This window comes from Chinchilla lanigera, unplaced genomic scaffold (assembly GCF_000276665.1).
Source record: "Chinchilla lanigera isolate Chin_1 unplaced genomic scaffold, ChiLan1.0 scaffold00082, whole genome shotgun sequence".
NCBI classification, from domain to species: Eukaryota; Metazoa; Chordata; class Mammalia; order Rodentia; family Chinchillidae; genus Chinchilla; species Chinchilla lanigera.
Window position 1 is genome coordinate 8,000,728 of NW_004955483.1, and position 22,393 is coordinate 8,023,120.

The window sequence follows — 22,393 nt, forward strand, 5'->3', positions numbered from 1 at the left end:
TAAATGCCTATGACCTAAATGTATGAAGAGGCTTTAGAGGTAAGGGAACAGAGTGTGTGTGTATAAAAGTTCTTGATGATCACATACCCGTTTAATAAGTACTCAGTGTTCATTACTGCAGTACACAAACGATATCTGAAAAACAGATCTAGTTTTTATTAAGCAGTTTTGCACAACCAGCTACTCATGATCTGAAGTGAAGTCACATAAACGTTTGTATTCACTGCTGCTCAATTACAAAATCTTCAGATAACATTGAAAACAACTCAGAAACTCAAAAGTACCATTGTTCCTTAAAATGTCAAATGAAGTATGTCACTTGAAAAATCAGAAACAAGTTTTTAAATACATGTACTATACTTGAAGTAGGTTTTTCTCTGCTTGTCGGTAGCACAGTACAAGTTTAAGTGCCCATGAAGAACCATGTCAAACAACATATTTTGCATTTATCCCTTAGCACATGCTATTAAACATCTTATGACATAACACTTTTAAGCAGAATACATCCTAATCAGTACCAATGAGTCTCAGCCTAAATATCACCATTTCCCTATCTTCACTTTGAAATATACAGCTATTGGCTTTCTTTTGTATCATACTTTGATGGAGAAGTGTCTAAACTATAAAGTTCACTGTACATTCTTTGCATAAGATTATTTACTTACAAGCTGATTTATTTTAAATCTCAAAAATACCAAATATTTTGAAAAGTGGCTTTAAAGTCATTTTTAGCCCCTTCATTAAAACAGACCAATACAATTCAAAGAGTTGTTCAAAGACTTTTTAAAACAAAAGCACATTTCTAACCTATAAATTGAAGTTTCTTGGCCAAATAGGCATCCTGAAGACCCTGAAACCAATGCTTATTGAACAATTTTTTTTGTCAAAAATGAAAAAGCAGATCTGGCCATGTCAGGCTCATAAGATACAGCCTATAAAATATATTTACCAAGATAACTCACATTTTTGTACAGTTTTCCAGTGGACCTGCCTATGGAAAACTAAATATAATTATGCAAAAAATATTCCCAGAGATTGAGTCAGTTTTAAAAAATGAGGTTTTTATTCTGACAAGATCTTTGCTAGTGGCTGCCAAAATTTAAGATACTAAAAATTTGCTGCCCACTCAAATTTGGCTTTAAGAAAAACAGCTGTATTTTATGCTTAAAGCATAGACCACATTCAGCAACCTGGTCTCAATTACATGATCCCTATACCATTTAAGGATTGAGGTTTTTGCTGTTTTGCCAGAGTGCACAAATACAAGACATTACAACAAATACCTGAATTTAGTTTCTTTTTAAATACCCAATGGGAAAAAATATGTAGAATATAAAAGTCTTCTAGAAACTTCATTTTGCCTTCAGAGAGTTCGTGGTGTATCAAAAAAAAGTTCTATCTAAATTGTAAGTACAGGTTTAACACTGGAGCTATATAAAAATATTAAGGCTCATTGGTAAAGATACTGATAAGTTTTCACAGAACACATGGCTTTATCTAGTTTGTTAATGATTCCTGCTTGATTTACTTGTAATGTATAGTTCTGTAATGTATGAAAATTCATCAGTACAACACAATAACAAGTCTCAAGGGAACCTCTGGCCATGGAACACTCTAACCCAGGTTTCAACTTAAGGTTATATTCTGCCTCATCCTGAAATCCAGAGGGCTTCAGCACTAGCTGGCCCTATGGAAAATGCAAATAAATATAAGTGCTCATAAGGACTTTGGGGGCAGTGCTTTCAGAGTGGTGAAATGGGTTTACATTTTCAGAACACTGTAACCATTTTAGATCTGCTATCCAGAGCAGGCGCACACACAGACCCACACACACAAACTGAGGTTTAACCTGTGTTTCAGACTTTCCCATTTGGGGTACAGGACAAAGCTGGATCCAGACAGTTCTATTCAAAAGGCTGCAATCTTGCTTGCTTCTCGAACACCACTCAAATAAGCCCCTGTAACAGTTTGTGGGAAATGCCTGTTTGTTGCCTGTAAGAACAAAAAATTGCATAATTTGAGATCATCTAATAAAAAAATCTATGACATCAAAAGGTAATATTTACACTCTAGTCTTCCTAAAATAAAGACTAGTGCTGCTGCTCCAACCTCATGGTGACACTGCACACCCATCATTGCACTTGAACTACTCTGGTTATTTTGCCGGGCTTTGCCAAAGTCATTGATTCTGTAACATTCAACTTCTGCAAAGTCCTGTGCGGCATTCATTAAACTACCAAGTATCTGTGCCATGTACTTAGTTAAGAACAATGAATAATAGGGAAGAGAAATGGGCTTGCAGAAAGTGAGGTAATACAGCAAAAGAAAGCAAGAAAGGTTCTAAATCACTTGTCCCTAAGACAGCTCAGCTCAGTCTGAAACAGTCCCCTGGAAGTGCCTGACAGTTGTGCCTGGTATGCAGCTATTAGGTACCTGCCAAGTTCACTGTTGGGAGGCCCAGGAGTAGTCATTCATCTAACTTTAAGATGGCACCGTGTTACCACTCAAAAAATCACTGGCAAGACAAAACATTAACACTTAACTAGCTACAACTATGAGACCTGTAATCTCAAACATACAATGTATGACTGCAGATGAAAGTGTTTAACAGTTCATGTTTGGGGTGGGAGGAAAGAGGTAATAATAAAAAGCAAACCAAGTCTACAAACAATCCTTACAGTCATCCAAGAGCAGCACTGGGAACCCTGGATAGCATGGGGTCAAAACAGAACTGATCTTATTTACTTATTTATTTTTTGGTACCAGGAGCTGAACTCAGGACCTTGCGCTTACCAGGGAGGCTCTGTGCCGCTGAGCTGTATCCCCAGCCCCAGAACTGGTTTTAAAGACTACAGGAAGAACAGTTGGGTCTCTCACCAGATTCTGAGTATACTTGCTGCAACCACTCATGAGATTACAATTCAAGAACATGGTTGAGGCACCAACATTGGGGAACCTATGAACACCTTGGTGCAGTAATAAACATTTACAGGGCCACGTGACAGAACAGATACCAATCTAATTAACTGAAATAATTTAAGAGAATGGTACCGAGACTAACTGAACGAAGCTTTTAATCTTACAGGAAGTCTGGATAATTCTGCCTACTGTTAAATAACATGATGGAAATACAATTCTAGAATATGAAGGGAAGTCTGTAAGAAATGGCTGGAACAGTTAAAACGGCAGCCTCTGAGAATATGAGGTCAGCTCCCACTGTTGAGAAGGCGTCTACTATTTGTCATAAGACTTAAGAGTATCTAATTTGGTTTTTAAACTCAGGGCAGAAAGAAAAATCAAAATATGAGTAACTGGGTTTGAAATCAAGATACAAACCTCGCCAGCAAAAAAGACAGTTCCTTGTATTTCTTCAGCAATGATATCATAGGCCTCTCCGCTCCCAAAGGTCTTCACAAAACTGTATGCCATCTGGATCCACGGTTCTGTGCTCCATCGAGTGACAAAATACTTTGTGGGATCTGGGACTTCCTGTGTCCAGTAGAAGCAATTATAAAAGAGGATCAATAAGGAACTCAGATATGGTGCAACGCAAATTAGAAATTACATTCCTGCCTCCCTGAGGACCTGGGTTAATTGTGGTTGCACCCCAAAATGCCAGTTCTCACGTATGTTCATCCCCCACCTGTAAATTCTTCCTCTGTCCCAAACTGCACACTCACTTCACCCTCATCCCTCAGACATAGTCTGTCCAGCTTCTGAGACCATCACCAATGGCTGACTTCAGTCCTTGCCTTCCCTTCCCTGGCACCTAGCCCAGGGGAGGAAAGGGACAGCCGAGTCCTGTGATCACCTGTGATCACCGGCTGAAATTCCCAACAGGCTTCTCCACAAATCCATGAAACAAGGATGTATTTTACATTCATTAAACAGAATGTTGCTGCTATCCTCTGACAAGCATCAAATATGGAAAATACTCCTCTAGACACTGTGCTACATTCCAGATAACTGATTTAAGAGCACACTTCTGAGGATAAAGCCCCAAGACAGGAACTACTATGTGACAGAATCACATCATTTTACACCTGCTTCCATAAAACTGGCCACATAAGTGGATGTCCCTCTCTTTCTTGAATATACACAATTTTTAAGTAATTTTACTTCTCTTTCTGTTCCTTAATTTGAAAAAGGCACAAAGTATAACCATTTACAAATCTCCATGGATTGTGAGATTTAGAAAATTTGTAAATATAAAGTACCCTGAGCTCCTTGGAGAAAAAAGACTGCTTATGTGAGGTACAGAAAATTCCCAACAATGTCCTTTAAAAGGAAGCTGCAGTCAAAGCTAGTGCTTGGTAAATACAGAAGAGAAATCTGCAGAAAAAGTAAAGGGGAATCCTGGGAAGAATAACAGAGAAATACAGAATAACAGAGCCTACAGCCCTGACAGCCCTCCACATGGGCAATGCGGTGGCTCTGCCTCCCTCCCACTCGGAAGAGCTTGCTGAACATGGCCTCCTTCCAAGGGGCCTCACTGACCTGCTCCTTGAATAGCTCCCGCAGAGTGGCCATGCACTGCTGCAGCACCTGCTTGTCATCCAGTGTCCGAACTGATGCCACTGCCTCCCCGGTGATCACCGACATCAACACGCTCTGCTGCTTCTGGAGGCACAAAGAAAAGCAGTTCATTTTTGCTTTTGGTACAAAATCTCTAAATGCTCAGCTCCAAACAAAGTTCCTGTTCTCACAAACTGAATTCATTACAGTAGTCCCATCAGTCACCCCTTACCCTCACATACACACTTTATTCATCTACCTACTCTACCGTCTCTGCCAGGGAAAACCACCACCACCATCACCACCACCACCACCACCACCACTCAGGAAGTAGTAACATCAGGCGCAGGGTCCCTGGGCTGTTCACATATGAAGCCTTATTTCAAAAGTAATGGAGACTGGGGGAGCGCCGGTCTTCTGACTGGCAGCTCGCTCCCTGCCTTGTGGGCCCCCAGAGGGAGGGCCCCCAGCGCACAGGGAGCCACAGGCGGGGAGTGCTAGTCTTCTGCCCGGCAGCCTGCTCCCTGCCTCGTAGGCCCCCGGAGGGAGGGCCCCTGGCACATGGGGAGCCACGGGCAGGGAGCGCCCGTCTTCCGGCTGGCTCACTTCCTGCCTTGTAGGCCCCCCGGCGTACGGGGAGCCATGCGGCTGAGAGCGCTGTGGCACGCAGGCCTTCAGGCCGGCCGCCGCTGCTCAATTGAGAACTATCATGACACAGAAAAATAATGACACAATTGGCCCACCATGCACTGGCTGCAGATGCCCACCCATGGACGTGTGTGAATCATTCAAACATGGAAAAACCCCTGGGAATACATGCTATACAACGGGCCACTCTTGCTCCTGCCATTGAGAACCAGAAAGGTCTAGAGTCAGTGGAGGAGCAGCTGCTGAACAAGGACTTGGAGAACATGAGAATGCAGACTAAGCCCGAGGGTCCTGTGGACTGGGGTCGTGAGAGCCGCTCAGAAGCTGTAAACCAGGAGGACCTTGCACAATACATGCAGAGACTCCCTGGAAGCCATTCTTCCCCTGACAGTACAGGCTGTGGTGGAGCCCTGGAGATTTCCTGCAACAGGATTCCTGCTGCCTGTGCTGACAGTTGGGGAGAGGACACTAACTGGTTGTGGGGTCCCAATGCGATGGGAGGCTGGAGAGAAAACGCTACAAAAAATGGCTTTGGCCCCAGACGGCTCACTTGATTTTTGACAACCCTTAGGCTGTAACTACTTGTTAGATCCTTCTTGTGTATCTCTGTCTTCCTGAGAAACCACTTCTAAGATACCACCATGTGTTACAGCAGCCACTGATATTTTCCTACTAATCTATCCATAACTCTGTAATGTTTGTATTGTTCCTATCCTATTTCATAAATGGATGCATGTTTATTATTATGTGTTTCCTACAACAACCATTGAGAATAGTTAATGATTATTCAATAGGTCACTCATGTATAGTTCTATTTATTTTCTTTCGAAGATTCCTAAGTAGAGTACAACTACTGATAATCTGCTACCTCTTATGTCTGTAACTCACTATTATTTGTCTATTTGTTTTCCTGAGAAACTATCTTGTAGATAACAATATGTAAAACAATAACCATTGATAATTTCCTACCACTTTGTCTGTAATTTGGTAAGTCCCCCCATTATTGCTATCCTTCTCTTACTCTTTAAAATTAAAAAAAAATAATAATAACAATAAATCTTTAAAAAAAAAAAAAAAGTAATGGAGACTGAGAAGGGAAATCTGCAGAAAAAGTAAAGGGGAAAAAACCTCAAACAGCAAAGAAACTCTGCCCTTGGCCCCCATGTGAAGAAGCCTTCTTATAACAAAGGTTCTTCTCTCCTTATAACGGAGAGAAAGTGGGAATTAGCTTTTGTGTGGCAGCAACACAGCTGCAGGGAAGTCACAACAGCCCCCAAGGTTCAGCAGTGCCTCCTTCTTCCTGCCCCCACCATGACCCTTCCTCCTCTGCACCAAACACACGCCATCTTTCTAGCTCATGAGAAGACTGCTAGAGAGGAAGTTTCAAATTCACTCATTTACGGCACCATGGCGAACTGTACCTAAGAGGAATTCCCCTCTCAGCCTGAAATAACACTTCACAGGCGCCAATTCATGTCCCAGGAGCACCACTCCTGCTTCAAGAAAATACAGCAAACATTAGAGTTCCTTTTCCAGAGAGAAATGTCCCAGCACAAGTGTCCTCCCTGAATAAACACACACCAATGATTTGCCGTAATGAAAAATGGAAGGGTAAAGACTTGCAGCAGAATACAGTCTCAACGGGGCCTGGAATCAGAATATCTAAAAACAATCAATTCAGTGAAGAAAAAAGGAAGTAGATCTCCAGGAATCAAGAATGAGGCAACATAGCTGGATGGGGTGGCACATCCTTGTAGGGGGGCTAAGGCAAGAGGATCACTCTAACTTTGAGGCCAGCCTGGGCTACATAGTGAATGAAAGGCCAGCCTGAACTATTTAGTGAGATCCTGTCTCAAACACACCCAGAAAGAAAAGAAAGAAGCAACAGGAAAGCTAGAAACTACACAGAAACTAAAGAAACCAAAGATAACCCAGAGAAAAGAATGAAGAAGTCTATAATGGTAATTCCAGTTCTTGGGGAAGGGGATCTGTGTCCGCAAACATAAAGTATGTCCAGAAAGGGTCAGCAGCTCCAGGAAGAAACAACAGACCAGGCCAGCAGCACCAGTCCAAAGAAAAGCCCATGGTTACTGTAAACTGAAAAGCCAGCATGGGGTTAACTCTAAAAGAAACTCCTTTCTTATGATAGGCTAGAGTTGGAAAAAGAAATCCAGTGCAGTGCCTGCCACATTTGGAAGTGTTTAATCAGGAGCCATCCTGGGAAGGGATTAATTAAGACAGATACTCCAGAAATCAGAAGCCACAAACAACAGCACTTCAGGGTTTCTGGGATCATCCCACCACAATGACTGGACGGGAGACAGCCATAAGAGAGAGTTGAGGAAAAGGTGTTGGCTAGACATAGACATCCCACCCTCAAAAGTTTTAAGACCAGTGTGGACGGATACAACGGTCCCACCCTCTGTGGTAAGAAGCCAGGGCAGTTGCATGTGGTTTTGGGGGGCAAGGTCTGAAACTCCTTGCACTAAGTCCAGTGAACAGTTTAACCCCTTCCCCCCAATGCCTACACCCAGTACAGCTCAGTGGTCTGTTTACTTTTCCCATCTGCCAACATGATCAGAACACACCTAGTTGTAGTCAGTTGCCACTGCCTAGGGTGTATGGACAGAGGGGTCTCTGGAGCAGAGAGGGGTGGGGAGCACCTCATAAAACCACAAGCAATAAAGTTAGGTAGAGCAAGCTGTGACTTGTGGTACACACAAGGACAGGAAACTGGGAGCATATAGTGGATGCGGCCCTAGAGCAGAGACCACTGACGAACTATACCCTGCAGGAAAGGTGGGACAGGACTCAGCATTCACACAGAATATATGTGGAAACAAAATGGGCCTTAGCAGTGACTCCCCCCATATCGCATAGATTCCAGTACTGCAGACCCTGGAAAGAAACCACTCATTCAAACACAGAGGAAGTGTTTTGATTCTTTTCTTTCCTTCCTTTCTTTCTTTCATTGGTTGTTTTGGGCTTTGGGATTTTTTTCCTCTATCTTTGCTTTTTAAAACTTTTTACATTTATTAGTACATGTTTGTAGTATGTAATGATTACAGTCTTTGTGAGAAGTTAGTACATATACATAACACATTGTAAGTCTTTTTACGTCTTCTTAACTCCCTCCTCACCCCACCTCTTCCTTTCTTTTGTGCTTTTTCCTTCTTTGTTCTTTTCTATTACTTTTACATAATTCTATTAGTTTCCTTTTACTCCTTAATTCAATTGTTTATCTCTCTTTTCTCTTGTCTTTCTGATCTATTTTTTACATTTTACTTCATTCATTTCCCTCTTCCCACCCTCTCCAGTTTTTATTAGTATCACCATCAATCTTTATTAATCTTTATATATTTAGTTGACTATGCTGTTATTGTTAAATTCTTTTGTACTGTTAATAGTGGTAGAGCTGTTGAATTTAGTAGGTATTTACTGTACTGGTGTATTGGTCTCTGTGTCTATTTATTATTGCACACCTCTTTTCTATTGTTAAGAAATCTCAGTGGTAGTTTTATTGGTTCTTATGGTATATGCTAAGATCCAGTTTGTCTTTGACTCCATTATTGTTGCTGATTTCTTTGCTATTGTCAGTGGTGGCATAGTTGTTGCTATTAATTAGTTTTTACTGTATGCCAGTATCTGCTTTGTCTTTGTGTCACTAACATTACTGCACTTCATTTCTGGAGAAATAGGTTCTGGGTCAATTACACCATACCCTCCCTCTCCAAATTACAAAGGTGGTCAGATCTCAGGACAGAGGAAAAGGTCTATTAAGAGGAATTAGTTGATTTCCTTTCACTAATAACTTCCAAAGTGCATATCTCAATCAAAGACAAAACTTGACAGATTAAAAAAACAACCCAATGGTATACAGTATATAAAAAACACAATCCAAAATTAAATTCATAGACTAAGAATCAAAGGATGGAAAACAGGGCTGGGGATTTAGCTCAGCGGCAAAAGCGCCTGCTTGGCAAGCGCAAGGTCGTGAGTTCGGTTCCCGGTACCGGAGAAAAACCAAAAAAAAAAAAAAAAAAAAAACAAACAAAGGATGGAAAACAATACTCTATACAATAAGAGCCCCAAAACAAGGAGTAGCTATTGTATTTTCAGACAAAGTGGACTTCAAGCCAAAACTGATTTGAACCAAAGAAAGTCACTACATACTGGTTAAGGGAACGATCCAACAGGAAGAGATAACAATTATAAATATATGTGCACCAAACACGGGGGCATCCAACTTCATAAAACAAACACTACTAGACATAAAAAATCAACACAATTATAGTGGGGGATCTCAATACCCCACTATCACAAATAAACAGATAAACTAGACAAAAAAATCAATAAAGAAATATCAGAAGTTGAATCACCTTGAGTTTGAGGTCAACCTGGGCTACCCAGTGAGCTTCAGGCCAGCCTGAACCAAACAGCAAGACCTAATCACATACAAACCACAGGATTTAATAAATACCAAAGAAATAAAATTATCCCATGCACACAGTATCAGATCACAGTACTATGAAACCAAAATTCAGTGGGGAAAAAATGACAGAAATTATGTAAACAAACGGACACTAGACAGCGTACTCCGAATAACCAATGAGGTACAGAAGGAATCAAGGAAGAAATTATACAGTTCTTAGAATCAAATAGTAATGCCAGTACAACACATCAGAACCTGTAGGACACAATGAAAGCAATCCAAAGAGGAAAGTTTATACTGGTCCATGTCCATATCAGAAAAACAGAGTAAGCCCAAATAAATAACCTAATGATGCACCTTAAGTTCCTAGAAAAAAAACAATCCAAATACAAAGCTAAGACAAGGCAGAATACTGTAAATATCAGAGTGAAAATTAATGAAATTGAGACTATAAAAAAATACGAAGAATCAATGCATCAGCTTATTGTTTGAAAATATTAACAAAACAGACAAAACCTTAATCAACCTTACCAAAAAAAGGAAAGAAAATGTCAAAATCAATGCAAGTAGAAATGAAAAAGGCTAAATTACAACAGATACCACTAAAATCCAAATTATCAGAAACTGATTCAAAAGTGTGTAATCCAGTAATTGGAGAATCCAGAAAAAATGGATAGATTCCTATACACATGTAGGAATTATTAAAACGAAGCCAGGAAGATATAAAAACTCCAAACAATCCAATAATAGGCAATGAAACTGAGGCAGTAACAAAAAACCTACCAACTAAGAAAAGCCCAGGACTCACCACTGAATTCTACAAGAACTTCAGGGAAGATCTAACACCAATATTCCCCAAAATCTTTAATGAAATTGAAAGGGAAGAAGTATTCCCAAAGTGGCTCCAAAACCAGAGAAGGACCCAACTAAAAAGAAAACTATGGGTCAATCCCTTTAATGAACAAAGAACTAAGATGTATAGTATTATGTATCTGTACCAACTCCCTAGAATGACAGTAATCATATACTGCAAACATGTTACCAATGAAAAATTAAAAAATAAAAAAGAATTCACACAAAAATGGCTCAGATATAGTTCAGCCAAATCTCATGTACAAGGCCTGGTTTAATCCCTAGTACCACCCACAAGCACATACGCCTGTACGTATACACACACACACACACACACACACACACACACACAATCTCCACAATATTCATTTGTTCCTGAGCCTGACACAAGTAAATACTAAATTCTACACTTTTAAGAAGAGGATTTTTACCTGGGGATCCATGTCATAGTATACAGCAAAGAGGCCCCGCTGGCTGGCACTGGGAGGAACATGACCAAAAAAGTCAGCCCCTTGAACTTTACTGTCCCAAAATCTGTAAGGAAATTGCAAGGCTATCTGGAAAACAAGCAAGAGAAGGGGGGCGGTAAATACTTCCTGTTTCAAAATTGCAGACTATAGCTAAAAAGCAACCTGCAGAATCCATACATTCAAAATCTTTCTGTCTTTCCCATCTTGTCCTTATCTCTGTGGCTCTCTCTCTGTGAGTTTCTTATGTTGGGCGTTTGCAGTAGAAGGGATCAAGCCCTGGGTCTTGCACATGCTAGGTAAGAGCTCTGTCACCGCCTTACAACCAAGCCTTTTAAAATGTATTTTGACACAGGGTCTTGCTAAGTTGCCCAGGCTGGGTTCGAACTTAATGACCGTCCTATCTCAGCTTCCCCTCAACGCACCTAAATTAGCAGGGATGACAGATGGGCACTGCCATGCCTGGCTTCATGCTTTTTTTACACCCCCAGCTCCCTCAGACCCACTGACGAACCCCCCTGGGTCAGCATGGTGAAGCCACGCCAGCAGAGACCTGGCCTGGGAGCACAGTGTCCTTGTGTCATTACTCCCAGATTTGCTTACAGCAAATCCTAATTTTGAATAACAGGATTCATTCTCTAGAAGGTCAAAACTCCGACTTCAGCCAGCCTTTTGTTTTGGGTACCACCCTTTGTTATTCTTCACAAATCAAAAATGACCCAGTAGTTCCCTGTGGCACAAATGCTATCATCTGACATTAATCTCGCTAGTCACCTTCTCAATGATGCCAGCGCCCAAGCTGTTGATAGCTTTCATCTTTTTCTCTGACAGTGGTGGATTAAACTGAATGGCACCTTTCTGTAGTATGGCCAGTGGAACAGTGACTAATACCTGTGGGGAGCAATTAACAGTTAACACACACACACAACAGCTGAACCGAAAACCACAAGTACCCAGTGGGTTCACTTCCAGGAAAATCAACACCCGAGGAACATTCCTCTCTATTTCCAGTCACAAGACTGCCAGCATCCCATGCGGTCACCCTGTAAGCACAAGGGGCGCCCGGAGCAATCAGGCAGGCTGCTCACTGCTCAAGGGTGCCTGGCTGAGCAGCGGCACCCACAAGGAGGAATGTGTACAAAGGCCCTGTGATTAACAATAAGTAATTCTGCATCAGAAGAGCGCGCCAAGGCCACACCTGAAAAGTAGGGCTGTAAAAGGAAACAGCCCCAAACACGGGGTTAAGAGAATTCCCTGCATTGTTCCTGATACTAGCACATGGCAAGCTCCACAGCAAAGACCTGCTCTAGTAACCTTGGAGAATCTGAGCAATGTTTAAAATTAAAACTAAGATATATGCTGTGCTTCATAAATGATAGAAGCACACTGCAACATGAAGATTATAATCCTAGAAAGCCACACCATTTTTTTGAAGGAGAAAGTAATTCTACAAGGCCTGATTTGGAAGGGCTGAGGAAACAGTAAGTTTTAAGTCACGAATGAGTCTCAAAGCCACATCATAAAACCAGGCCATCGAAGAGCTACCATCAGGAAGAGCCACCTCTACCGGCCAACAAGGCCCCTTCTGCCCTCTTCTTGACTCCCTGTGGCTGACAGCTGGATCCTGGAACTCCTCCTGTCTGTCGCTGCTCCCAAAAAACCAAGTGCAGTGACCCTGTGCCTATCAGCAGAGGCAGTACGGGCAAAGCCCAAACACACCCGACCAGGCGCAGGCAAGAAGGATGGGGGGCTGGCCAGGCCTGGCCTCGGCTGCCAGGAGGCCGGGGAGAGTGTGTCATTGTGTATGTGTGCATGTGCGCATGCAGGTGTGCAGGTGTGTACATGTGTTCATTTTCAGTATCCACAGGATGAGAGTGGAATGGAGCTGAACCAAGCATCCCATTGACCTCATCCCTTACCCAAGATTTCGTATGTTTGACGTCACCCTAATTCCAGGATCACAGAAAGCAGCGCCTCCTTTCTGTGACTTCTGTAACTATTTTCTGCCACACAAGAATTTTATAAGGTGGAAAACATGCTCTGTATCCTTAAGAAGTTGACATTTGCTCATGGAGAACAGCCTCCATGTGACCAAAACCACCACCATAAAATAACAAAAATTAGCATCTGAATGATATAGGAGAACTGCAAGGAAATAAAAAAAATCTAGTTGTCTTCTTTGTGACAAAAAAAGCTTCCAAAAGCACAAAAAGTTGAGTAAACAAGGAGGTAAATGATATGAACACATTCCAGCCGCGAACGAATGCTAGGCCTCAGTGGAAACCACCCAGTTTGAGTTACAGTTTGTCCAGGGTTAGGCCTATCATTGGAGGTTGGACAGCGTCCACTCACATTTGGGGAGACTTCAAATACATACTGCTGAGTGCTAGCTACATAAAAATAAAAATACTTCCAGCACTCGGGAGGCTGAGGCAGGAGGACTGTTCTGAGTTCAAGATCAGCCTGGGCTACAAAGTGAGCTCAAGGCCAGCCTGAACTGCACAGTGAGACCCTGCCTCAAAACAAAATTTTTGTTTTGTCTTAAACATTTTGAAGTGCATTCTGCAGCTATGCCCTCATTTCTCTGCAAGGTTAGAATATAAAGACAGATGGCACATGCACTGGGCATAAGCGGGGTGTGGGCCAGTAGAGGGTGACCAGGAAAAGGAAGCACAACCAGGGTGCTGTCCTGTACTCCCCCTGCTGAGATCAGAAACAGGCTCGACTGCCAGCTGACCTGCAATTTTAAAAGGTGGGCCTTTAAGAAAGGTTTCGTACTAGGAAGAACCTTAGGATATGACAGGCACACAGACAAGGACACGGCACCTCGTGACCCAACCACACCACCGAGTGGAATCGGAAAGAGTTAGAAACACAACCAGTGAGACCCAGTGAGGATCTTAGCAGGGTGCACTGTGCACCTTTTCCTGCAAGCACCTCCCAGGGGATTCCAACCTGCAGCCTGGGCTGAGAAACGCTATGAGGCCCTGTCTCCCGGCCAGCTAGCAGCAAGAACAATATTAGGATGCTCCCCACCCAACTCATCCTCTAGGCCTGTCTTTCCCAGGCAACATGCAATTCTGCACTGCAGGAAGAGTATCAAGGACCAGGAAGAGCAAAAGGCAGCGAGTCTGGGGAGGAGAGACAGCTTCCGAGGGTTATCAGACCTCTCCACCCCAAGCCAGTGCCGTGCCTCTGTTCTCCAGTGCTACAGAAATCTCCTGCGATGTCAGCACAGGGTTTACTACTATACACCTCATGAGACTGTCTACAAAAAGGTACATAAGAGTATTTAAATTACATAAAAGTGTAGCTAAATTCTGGATTGTTTTTATTTTTTTGTATTTTGTTTTTGTCTTTGTTGTTGTTATTTTGTTTTTTACCTCTTTAAAAAAAAGCATAGCTTCAAAATGAAAACACAATTTTTCTTTTTTATTGTTTTGATGTAGAAAAGGTTCCATGGTAAAAAGCACAGATTTAAAAGAAAACAGGTTTCTTTAATTCAGGACTTCTTGGAGCCTTTAATATATTCCTTTTAACCTTGAAGTGGAGTATAGCACATTGCTAAGGAATGTGCTATATTATTTGGCTAAGGAAAAAAACTTTTTTTTTGTGGTACTGGGGATCAAACCAGGGCCTTTTGCATGCAAGGCAAGAGCTCTACCACTGAGCCACATCCCCAGCCGCTGGCTAAGGAATTTTTGAAACCAGGGCCTTTACATTAAGCTACAGACTCAGCCCTTTTTTAAAATTTTGAGACAGGGTCTCACTAAACCCCTAAATTGCTCAGACTGGGCTTAAATTTGTAATCCTCCTGCCTTAGCCTCTCAGAGAGCTGGGACTATAGAGCAGATTGGCCAAAAAATTTCTTTTTTTGCTTAACTCTCAGACCAATATACCACAGAAGGCATTCTGAGGAACATTAATTAAATTCCACCTGCCATGAATCCAGATGGAGTTGGATCAATTCAATCGGATTTGCACATCTATACACAATTAAGTGGACACAGCTAATCTGTCAGAAATCCAACAAAGCTCCAGGGAGACCACCACAGGGAAACTATGCCATGGGAAAAGACTTCCCACAGCCCCAGGCAGGCAGCAAGGAGTGTGACCCAGGGAAGGCCAGCACTTACCTTTTGTGCAGAATAGCCTGTGCCATCTGTCGTGGTGACCTGCACTTCATCCCCAGTGTAATCAACGCTCTGGACCTGCCCAACACAGACAATTACAAAAGAAATGAGGGCTGGAACCATCTGACGCAGGGTCCTATGTAATTTCCAGTAGGTAAGTTTACATCTCTAAAGCTACGGGAACTCAATCCCTCGCATGCAGTGATCTAAGCAACTCTTACAGCTGAACTCATGGAATTAAGATTTATAAACATCATATCAAAATACGGGAAAACTTTATGATACAGTAGAAAGTTAAAAATACACAATCGCCTCTATTATTGCAACAGTCTATAATATCAAGCCACTGAGCTAAAGATTTGAAGGGAAAACTTCAAAGTGAAAATAGCTGCATTGGGTTTGAAAGGCTGTGAGCAACTTAAATATTTTATTAATGAACATGCACATGGGCTATGGTTTCCAAACAGTAGCTGTGACCTGACAGTGACAATGCTGGGACCACAGGCTCTAACTATACCAGGAAAATACCAGAGCATGTGAGCAAAACCTGTCTGCTGAGAATCATATGCCCCAAATATCCATATCTCAAGACAAGGCAAAGCCATAGCCTCCCAGCCCTGCCAACTCTCACCGGAGACTGGAGCCGAATGTCCAGCCCTTCAGCCAATTTCTCAATGATTACAGAATACCCGGGAGTCAGGAGAGTGTGGTCACCAGCAAACTGGGCAAAGAATTCATTGTGATCCCAGGAGCGAGCAGACACCTGGGAAACAACAGGAAGTGTTGGGACCGGCAGTGTAAATCTTCAAGCCTGTACCCGAGGGTTACCAAAGGAGCTCCAGGCCGGAACACACATCCAAAGCAGGAGGGCAGGGCCACCAATTCTGCAGCAGAGATCAAGGAAGGGGAGGAGAAACACAGCAGCCCAGGCGGAAGGGACTCACTGTCACTGTTGGGCAGAAGAGACTCTCTCCGTGATGCAGAGGACAGTGTATCTCAGAACAAAAGCTCTGCATCACTTTGGCATGGGTAAGAGTCATTGATTTTAAAATACACAAGTTGATTCTGTATGTTCACAACTCTGGCAAAGGAGAATTCTATGGGCTGACAGTGCCTTCAATCAACTCCGCAGTAAACATACCCACTAGCTCTCCTCTGCAAGAAAGCCCACAGACTGGGGATTTAGCTCAGTGGCACAGCACCTGCCTGGCAAGCACAAGGTCATGAGTTCAATTCCCAGTACCGGAAAGAAAACAAACAAACAAAAAATACAGAAAGCCCCATACAGGGCGAAACCCAGTGTGATTTTGCAAAATGGTACAATCCCAATTGTAATGCAGAATCTAGTGGGAACACATTCAATTATCTATGGAGTTTCTATTCAAAATACAGAATGTTGGAGTGCTAGGTTCACAGGTGGTTAAATGAACACAGCAAGTTTAAATTTATTTTCTACAAGATAATCAGGCTAGAACTGCAAGGATGCTATATTTTAGTTTCCTAAGAAAAGTGCTTTCAGGCTCCACAGTTCCACAGAAATGACCCCAGGGCCTCTACAGAGGACCAAGAGTGTGGGGGGTAGTCACAGGAGGGGGCCCGTGGCCCTGTCCTGTTTCAGCAGCAGTCCTACTCTCTCAGGTTTTGTAGATGGAGCATCTTCACACAGGACTTGAAGGATTTTTCTGGCTTAAAACAAATAAGTTAAAACCAGTGTGGGGCCGGGCATAGTGCTACACATCTGTAATCCCAGCACTCAGGAGGCTAAGGCAGGAGGATCAATGTAAGTCTGAGGTCAGCCTGGGCTACGTAGTGAGTTTAAAGCCAGCCTGAATTATGTACTGAGGTCTTGTCTCTAAAACCAAAAAAATCAGTGTGGGATTAATAATGCCCTGAAGTTGTGGTAATCAAACTTCTGGGCAACAGAGTCACTCCTGCTTGTTTATCCAAGCCAGCACCAATTCGATACTTAGATCTACAAGTTGGGCTGGAGATATAGCTCAGCAGCACAAGCGCTTGCCTGGTAAGCACAAGGTCCTGAGTTCACTTCTCAGTACAAAAAAAAAAATCTACAAGCAGCACATAGGCAAAGCAAGTATTTTCCAAGCATGTTTCCCAAACGCTTGCGCACCTGGTGGAGGTTGCTGCCACAGGCATATTCCAGGTTACTGAGGTGGAACTGGAGCACCTGCCCTTCCAGCTCGCTGAACTGGATACCAGATTCCTTAATGAAAGCTCTGTAGATCTCCTCTATCTTTTCTGCAGAAGGACCAAAGCAGAGAAAAACAGCTTTACTATGATTCTGCCCAACCCATATCTTCCACCTGGCAAAACCCAAAATCTTTCTCCAAGTAAAGCTGGGTGAAAGGGCTCTCTTATCAGGTTGATTTATCTCCGGATGTGAAGGTTTAGTGGAAACAACATTCTGGGGGTTCTATATCTGCAAGAATGTTTCATTTATTCTTACTTGAAAAACTTGCTTCTTTTGCTCCCACTCCCATAAACACACCTACACACACAGAGGTCTACCATTTCCTATCGAGTCCTACTGCCATCATCTCAAAGTCAAGTTCGTGTAACATCTCACCTCAACGACAAACCACCGGCTGCAGTCTCCCCAGCCAAGAATATAGACTGCCCCACGTTGCCCCTCCGCCGCGATACCTTTAATAACTGCTTCCCTGCGGACTGAGTAATCAATTTCAATAGGCGTAGCCAAGCAGGGCCAGCACATGTTAGTCTTTTCCAAGGTGGTGACTGCTATCTGTCCACTTAAGCAGTTACTTAATCTTCCTGGTAAAGTCTAGCCCTGAAGAGCCTGCCCCTCCCAGACCCTCCCCTTCCATCCTGCCCTGTAGGCCCCAGGATGGTTCCCTGTCACCAGTCCCATATAACTAGAACTTTACATAGACACAGCCCTGTGAAATCAGTTAACTACCATCTTTGTAACTAGGGGCCTTGTAGGTGAGGCGAGGGTTCAGGCCTCATGTCTAATTCCAAGCGTCTAAGTATGGACGACTTCTCATTTTTCTAGCGATGACAACCACTCAGCGTCTACATCACAGACTCTGAGCTCCTGCAGAGCATCATGCCAACTAGAAACAGAGCTGAGTACCAGTTAATTTTCGTTTTTCTGTTTTGTTTTGTTTTTTTTTACAAGTAAAGCTTCTTGTTAAAATCCCAATTCTTACACTCGATCACAACACAGAGATGGCCAAGAGACCTCCAGGTTCATGTGAGGGTTTTGTCCCTAGGTCCCTGGGCTCTTGGCTACTACTGGTGCCTTTTGTAGCAGCCCTATTCCTGCCTGCTGCTATGTCCTCCACTTGTCACTTTAGTGGATGGGAAAGAACCAAGACTGTTAGAACAGAATATAAAATTAAGTATAAACAGCCTGGGAAAGGTCTTCAGGTAATTTTTTATGTAAGTAATATTTAGAGAGTTTAGTACACATGCTTTGTGAAATCAACTCTGGACTCCTAGTATTTATATTTTGTTTCTTTCAGCTACATGCTACTGAAGTGAGAGCTCAGTGTCCAAGATCGTGACAGGTAGAATATAACTATAACCTTTATATACAGATGTGCATAGTACCGTGAAAGCTTTTTCATAAAATACTTGTACAGGACTGCCGCACCTTCCTTAGTGACTTTAGAGGAAGGCCACGGCAAAGTAGATCATCAATTTTTTAAATTTTGTAACTCGGAAATATAAAGAAAGGCCCAGCGAGCAGCCACCAGACAGGTGCAGGACTAATTCTGAGAGCGTCCTGCAAGCCAGCCTAAGTAACTGTTGTCAACTTCAGAGAACTCAGCAACTAACCACTTGGTCTGGGCACTGCAGCATCTGAGTCAGGGTGATCTGTCAGCTGGAGCTCATTTCTGAAAATGTTCTGTTAAGATGTCTTTTGACACTTTCCCAGAGTGATCAGAGCAGGGGGTCAGTCTCTCAGGGGGATGCTGAAAAGGAGAGACAAATCATCCCTACTACTGAGACGTTTGCCTCATATGAAATGAAACATGTATCAGTCTCAACAACCGAGATCCCCCTTTGCAAGAGAACACAGAATCACAGCAAATAAACACCTTACAAATTGAGATTAAATGTTGTCATTTCAATAAATGCCATGCCTCCAAGAACGACAAATGAACACAGGGCACCAAACTGTAGGTTACATGAATATTTTAAGACAGGGTCTTTTTTTTTTTTTTTTTGGTTTTTCTCCGGTACCAGGAACCGAACTCACGACCTTGCGCTTGCCAGGCAAGCGCTTTTGCCGCTGAGCTAAATCCCCAGCCCCTATTTTAAGCAGCGGCACGTTAAACTTCTGCTGGCACCCTCGGGCAAGGAGTCACTGCGGGCACTCGAGTGCTCACCATGTTGTGGTTAATGCTCTCCACTGAATCACCCAAACCGAATATTCTGAATTGAAATTCTTAAATTATAATACCCTTTCTGAAGCAAAATACACTGGAAAAAATCATAACCTACTGCTGCAAGAAAAGAAAAACCCTATACAGAAACCTTTACCTAGAAAACATGTTACAGGGGGACAATTTATTCACGTAGGGCTTACCATGTTTCCCTAAGAGTAAGTGCCTCCGAGCAATTTAAAGTTAAACATTTAGATGACTGTAAAACGCCAGCTATTGGGTAAAGGAAGGCTCACCTATGCAGGCACGCGGAGGAGCACTGGAGGCACCAGGTAAGCCCATCGTCCCAACGGGACTGGTGTAAGGGTCCTCCCTACTGCAAGCGGCCAGGCTCACGCAGGAACCGTGCTGCCACTTGTCAAGCTTAGTAAGAGCGCGACTGAGACGCACAGCAGAACACCATTCTCCCCGTACCTCCTAAAGGGACATCTTGGAGCTGAGTCTTATCCTTCCTCCACTCAGAGACAACATCCAAGAGGGCATTAAAATGAAAATCCATGCGCTTGTCAATGGTGGGGTCAGTTATTCTTCCACCTTCCTGAATTAAGTCACATCTTTCTCCAAATTTATGCATGCTGATGCCAAGCTTCAAAATAATAAGAATAAGAAGGTGAACATTCTCCCAGGGAAAAAATATTCACAGGTTCTAAGCTGCAAATAGACAGAGCTGTCATGGAAAAGACTCAAAAGTAAAGCTCAATGTGCTTCACGGGGAACAGCCGCAAAGCGAGGCAGCCAGAAAACCGCATGGTATCCAGGATGCCTGCATGTACCAGGACATGCGGGTGCAGCCGCTGCTCGCGTGCCATGTGCCCTAAGCTGCCAGTTACTGCCTTCATGAGACACTATGCCTCCCCTGTGGACCGTCACGGAAATGAACACACAGACACACAAACCCTCAGGGACGCAGAAACTGGTTTACTATCAGTAAATGTCTAGAGAGAAAACCTTGGCCCAGCCAGGCTGCCAGATAACAGACAGAACACCTAGTTAATTCACTTTCAGCAAACATTTTTTTAAAGTACTAGGGATGCCCCCAAATACTGCATGCAAAATATCCCACAGGGACTGAACCCAGGGCCTTCATACTGGACTACAATGCCAACCCCAATTCTTTTTTTTTTTTTTGTGAGAGGGTCTTACTAAGTCCCTAAGTTGCCTAGTCTGGGTTTGAACTTGTGATCTTCCTGTCTCAGCCTCTCCCACTGCAATACTGGTATATGCCACCAGGTCCTGCTTCCAGTGAAATATTTAGGACATATTTGCAACAAAAAATTAAGAACCCTATCATTCTATCTACTAAATCTGGCAACCCAAATTGTGAACTAATCAAGTGGCCTGCAAATAACACACAAGTAAAATTAAAGCTCTTGGAAAACAGAAAAACTTTTACATGCCTTCATAGAAAAGCAGACTTTTCATTGTTCCTATTTACTCTGCAGAGAGGATAAGCGGCTGTTGTATGTTGTCTAGGTTCAAAGTATACTAATACTGTGGATCTTTTGTTGCTGCTGAGGATGGAATCTGGGTGCTCACACCTGCTAGACAAGTGCTCTTACCAATGAGCTATATCCCCAGATGCATATTAACACTGCACTATGTACAAGCAAACCAAGACAATTTTTCTTTTCTTTGTCCACAATGCAAATCTTAAAGAAACTCACTTGCTCACACATTAGTGCTACTGGGTTATTAATACAGCCATTGACAATCTGGGGTCCTCTTCCCACCGTGACACCTTTGAAAGATTTATCATCCCACACTCGGCCTCCAATTCTGTCTCTGGCTTCCAGGACAGTCACCTAAAAAGACAAGCAGGGCATCCAAGTAGGACAGTGTAGTCACACCAGGGAGAGTATCACAAAATGCAGAATGATGGTATTAAATTACTTCCATAATCTATTATGTTTCTCAAGCTGCAACTTTACTTGAGTCTGAACAGAAGCCAAAGCACACGCTCAGAGCAATCAGGTTCTGATAAGGAGAATCTGACCGCTCTGTTAGAGGAATCCCTCCCACTGTTTCCTCTCAAACCAGGTAATGGCTTTACTGGCTAATGCATGAAATGAACTTTGAAAGCTTTTACTAAGTAATATTCCGTAAGTGAAATGAACAACTGGGCTAAAGAACTGATTCTCCTATAAATATCTATGCATCCAGGAAGAATTCCTTTGGCATTGCAAACAGAACTTAAGAACCTAAGGCATGACTATTATTTTTTTAAAAAAAACTATCCCACATTGGGGCTGGGGATTTAGCTCAGCGGCAAAAGCGCCTGCCCGGCATGCGCAAGGTCGTGAGTTCGGTTCCCGGTACCGGAGAAAAACCAAAAAAAAAAACAAAACTCTCCCACTGGGTATAAGGATGACCTCAGGAGTCAGCCTGAACAAATGTGTCCCACTGCCAGGCTATTTATCTTCACATTTCTAATGCACAGGGACAAGAAGCTACTCTTACAGGGGACAAGCCACATCTCACCTGTAGCCCTGGAAGTCGAAGTGCCTCAGTTCCCTGGGTTATCTGCTGAAAATGGGACTCTTACTTACTGCAAGACCAGCTCTTTCACTTCTGGATCCCATAAGCACTACTTTGAATTGCTCAAGAACAGACCCCTGACTTAGCCATCTCTCAGGTTACTCACAGGAATCCATTTCTATCCCCAACCATTTCTGTTCCCAACCTTTAGGGGGATGGACGGTCCCCCAGCTGTCTCCCTCATCACTTGAGAAGAGTAACAGGGGTTCTCTGGACACTCTTTCTCAGGTCTAAACACTTCTCTAACTACGAAGGCTCCAAGTCATGGTACCTCCCTCCCCATCCCCTTACTCTGACTTCATCTGAACACCGAACCATCCATTTCTCACTTCTACCCTCTAAGAGGAAGACTGAATGTTAAAGATAGCCTCTATTGACTTA

At 43.0% G+C, this 22,393-nt stretch overlaps 1 protein-coding gene across 1 annotated transcript in view; it reads right to left on the bottom strand.

Moving 5' to 3' along the window:
- Positions 1-134: 134 nt before the first annotated feature.
- Kdm1b (lysine (K)-specific demethylase 1B) overlaps positions 135-22,393 on the bottom strand; it is a gene marked incomplete at its 5' end in the record, with an annotated part of 51,625 nt that continues 29,366 nt past the window's right edge. The window contains 10 exon segments of the mRNA XM_005403391.2: positions 135-1,992; positions 3,337-3,489; positions 4,498-4,620; positions 10,879-11,004; positions 11,689-11,805; positions 15,051-15,125; positions 15,679-15,810; positions 17,176-17,303; positions 19,892-20,063; positions 21,142-21,279. Coding sequence (XP_005403448.1) covers positions 1,909-1,992; positions 3,337-3,489; positions 4,498-4,620; positions 10,879-11,004; positions 11,689-11,805; positions 15,051-15,125; positions 15,679-15,810; positions 17,176-17,303; positions 19,892-20,063; positions 21,142-21,279 — 1,248 coding nt within the window. The 3' untranslated portion in view covers positions 135-1,908.